We start from the raw sequence: 3,618 nt of genomic DNA on the forward strand, positions 1-3,618 counted from the left end.
CAACCCGTTTCTTATGGATTGGTGTTCTACATCAACAAACAGAATGGAGTAACATGAAGTTATCACGAGACAATTCTTCGGAAATTTGGGGCAATTGAAGATTGCACGAGCTTCATCTGTGGGGGAGTTTTTGGCTTTCAACTTCATATCACATTATTAATTGTACGGTGAGCAGTTATCTATCTTCCGTGCAATTTCTTTGTTTGTTAGTCTTTTTATTACTTTCTGCTCATTTTTTCAGGGAGTATATTTGGAGGATGCATATATTCTGTCTTACCATACTTATCAAGATTTGATTACAGAAAATGTGAGCTTTTTCTTCTGTCAAAAAACTACTTAGTTGTGTCTGCACACGCAGGGAGTCATGCCATCCTTCATTTGCATTCCTCTTTGACATACTTTATTCCAAATAGCCAACATAAAATTACAAGCAATTTTTCACTATTTTTATTTTTGCCTTATATTATTTTATATGAAACTAAATCATTTTACTTCTAATCGTTTCTTTGGGACCTTGCCTCATTTATGTATTTTCTTCTCAAATATGATAAATCATTTTCTCCTTTCAGTTTGGGATGGTTATGATTTTTGCAACTTTTATTAAGTATGGCTGCAGTGAAGGAAACATGGTGACATTGCACCTATGGCACTGCATGGTGTAGTTTATATTCTATGAGGATGGAACATAATGATCAACCATGATGATTGTTGGTGCCACTATGCAAAAGAACCACTTTTTACTTATAAATTTTATGTCTATTTTCTTTGGGGGCCAGTTTAGCTTGCTCAATTGGAATTGCTCAACTGTTATACAAACTAAACTAGAAGCACATCGAAGAGTTGGGACACTGTGTTGTTTTTTGGCATTCGTAGTGGGCTTGGAAAAGGATGTATATGTCAGCTCAATATTTTTTTGTACTTCATACATTTGTAATTCCCAGTATTAATACATACACATAGCTTTGTCATGTCAGTTGTGCGTCGCCAAATATCATGTAATTAGATTCCCGCAGCAACGCGCGGGATATCATCTAGTTTATATAGAGCTAATGGAGCTAAGACCACAGATAGCTAGATAGTTATACATCAGGATATACAAAGTAAAGATCAGAAGCTTCAGGACAGGACATGTCCAAGAGAACAAAAACACGAATGTGTTGTAATTGGGCACATCACTGACTTTGTAACTGGGTTGTCTTACGTTTGAAAAGATAGTAGTTGTCACTCACCACATGAACTATACACCTACAATGGATCACATTGTATTATGTCCTAACCCTCTTTCTGAGCTCAGCAGTAATTGATGGGAATTTCAGAACCAACAATGCATAACCCTCAGTGAACACTGCCTCGTGGAAATTTTCTTGCACCGCCAAGAAGTCAATGCACTTGCTCTTCAACTCAGGACAGTTATATGTTTCGGCGCAAGCTAAGGTAGTTGCAACTGTATCTGTCGAGACCTTATCGCATAACTTTTGGGCACACATAAGCTTCAGCCTGTCTAGTGCATATCGATCGGCCGCAGCAAGCAAATCCTGAAGTATCTCACTCGAAGAGTCCCCAAGCTCATCCTCTCCAGGCATCGCATCAGTGTATATGAATCGAAGCATAACTTCGAATGTTGCGGGCGTGATTTCGTGCACTGAGATAGATTTCATCGTAGACTCAGCCATGGAGCCGAAGAGCTCCGCTCTGAATACTGGTGAGCGGGCAGCAAGCACTGCACGGTGAGCACGGAATGTCTCGCCGTCGATGGTGAATGACACGTCTGTCCCATCCGTGTGGTCTAGCAAGCTACCGAGATGGATCCCGATGTCTGAAGGCGGCACCAGAATAGGGCTGTCATGTATTACCACGATGCCACACATAATGGTAATATGTCCCTCTGTTATGTAGTCATTCTCCAGTGTAGTTCCCTTGACAAACTGACTCCATCCCCAGTCGACATTATCATCATTGATGTCATCATTGTTGTTGATTGAGAATTCACGAACGTGTGACCTTCTTGTGGCTTCTGTACATGGTTTGCCATCCTTGTCCATCATGAAGGCCTCGAAGATAGCCTTTACACTTCTGGTTCTGCTCATGTGCTTGAGGTATATAGAAAGATACTCACCCTTGTGTTTCAAAAATACCCCGCGCGGGTAGCACTCAATCCTCCAGTTGTGTCCCCCGACGGAGAAGACGTCTGAGTGGACAGACTCGCCGATGGGAAGCTGCTTGGTTTGCTCGTAGTCTATTCTGAACTGAAAAGAGGAACCCACTTTCGTGATCCTGGTCTGCACCTCCGGTCCGGTCTTCTTAGCATCCTTGCTCACTGAACAAATTGTTAAGTAGTAAATTCAACAGAAATTATTATCACCGAATTGACAAAAGAAAATAATTTCTTCAGATTTTTTTTTTGGAAGGCAAGAAACCCCTCAGCTGAAGAACTGTTCAGATTAACGAACCGAGGAAGCATAAGAGGGCACTCACTGGCTTGCTAGCGGCCGAAGATGGCGGCGATTGGCCTGATGGTGGTGGTGATCGGTACTGAGAAACCGCCGCCCGCTCCTCCGCGGATTTGCCGTCCGCTAGTCGCCTGCTCTGCTCTAGGGTTCTGTCTCGCTGTTGTTGCGGCCGCCCAGGGGCCGAAGCCGTATCCCTTTTTTACAGTGTCCAAGCTGTATCAATTAACTGGGCCAGTTTCATTCCGCATTCAGCCCAGAAGAAGCTGAACGGGCTCTCTTACAAATTCAAGGACGTTTAATTTAAAACTTTAAATTGATCTTTTAGTTCAATCTCACCTGGCTACGGTGAACACAATTTGTGTTGGAATTCTTCTGTCCTGTTAGTATTTCTTAACTGAGCTAGATTTTTGCTGGTGAATTGAATGTATGCTTGAATTACTTCAACGGAATAACTGACACGAAACTGTACTGAAGTCCATATGTAAGGGAATACACGAACACGAACGTCACCATGTTACAAATATTAACTGACACCAGACAGGTGACCAGCGGCAACGCAATAACAGCAAACGAACAGGACATTACAGATAGAATAATCAAATGATTATCTGTTTTTGGAATCCAAGGGGGATCCAGGCCCCAGGGAGGAAAAGTTTTTTACTGGACCTTTTCCAAAAACACAAACCAAACATTGTAGGTTTCCAGGAAAAAAAAAGGAGGTCATTTCTGACAATTACCTTAACTCCTTAGTAGGTAATAAAATGTTCTCTTGAAACTTCCTCCCAGCCATTGGCTCTGCAGGAGGCATTTGTGTTGGGGTGGATTCTGATCTTTTTGATGTTATTAGTTGGGATATTAGATGTTTTTTCTGTTTCAGTTGTACTTAAAATTAAGGCCTTGGTATTGTCTTTCGGGTTGTCACTGTTTATGGCTCCTCTTATGAGGACAAAAAAGAAGCTTTTATTTCTGAATTACATAGCCTCTGTTTAGATTTTAATGGACACTCTATCATTGGTGGTGACTTCAACCTGGTTAGATTTCAGGGAGATAAAAGTAATGGAGTCATTGATCATAGATGGAGTGATAAATTTAATGCTTGGGTAGAGATTTGGAGTCTTATGGAAGTTAAACTAGGAAATAGAAAATTTACTTGGGCCAATAATCAGGA

General features: G+C 41.3%; 1 protein-coding gene across 1 annotated transcript; it reads right to left on the minus strand.

Moving 5' to 3' along the window:
- Window positions 1–1,066: 1,066 nt before the first annotated feature.
- Window positions 1,067–2,567, minus strand: LOC124678373 (BTB/POZ and MATH domain-containing protein 1-like). The gene is made up of 2 exons (XM_047214278.1): window positions 2,476–2,567; window positions 1,067–2,317 (listed from the first exon to the last, which is right to left on the minus strand). Coding segments are annotated over exons 1-2 (1,053 nt in total). The 5' UTR covers window positions 2,477–2,567; the 3' UTR covers window positions 1,067–1,265.
- Window positions 2,568–3,618: the final 1,051 nt, after the last annotated feature.

This window comes from Lolium rigidum, chromosome 1 (genome assembly GCF_022539505.1).
Source record: "Lolium rigidum isolate FL_2022 chromosome 1, APGP_CSIRO_Lrig_0.1, whole genome shotgun sequence".
In the NCBI taxonomy this organism is placed as follows: Eukaryota; Viridiplantae; Streptophyta; class Magnoliopsida; order Poales; family Poaceae; genus Lolium; species Lolium rigidum.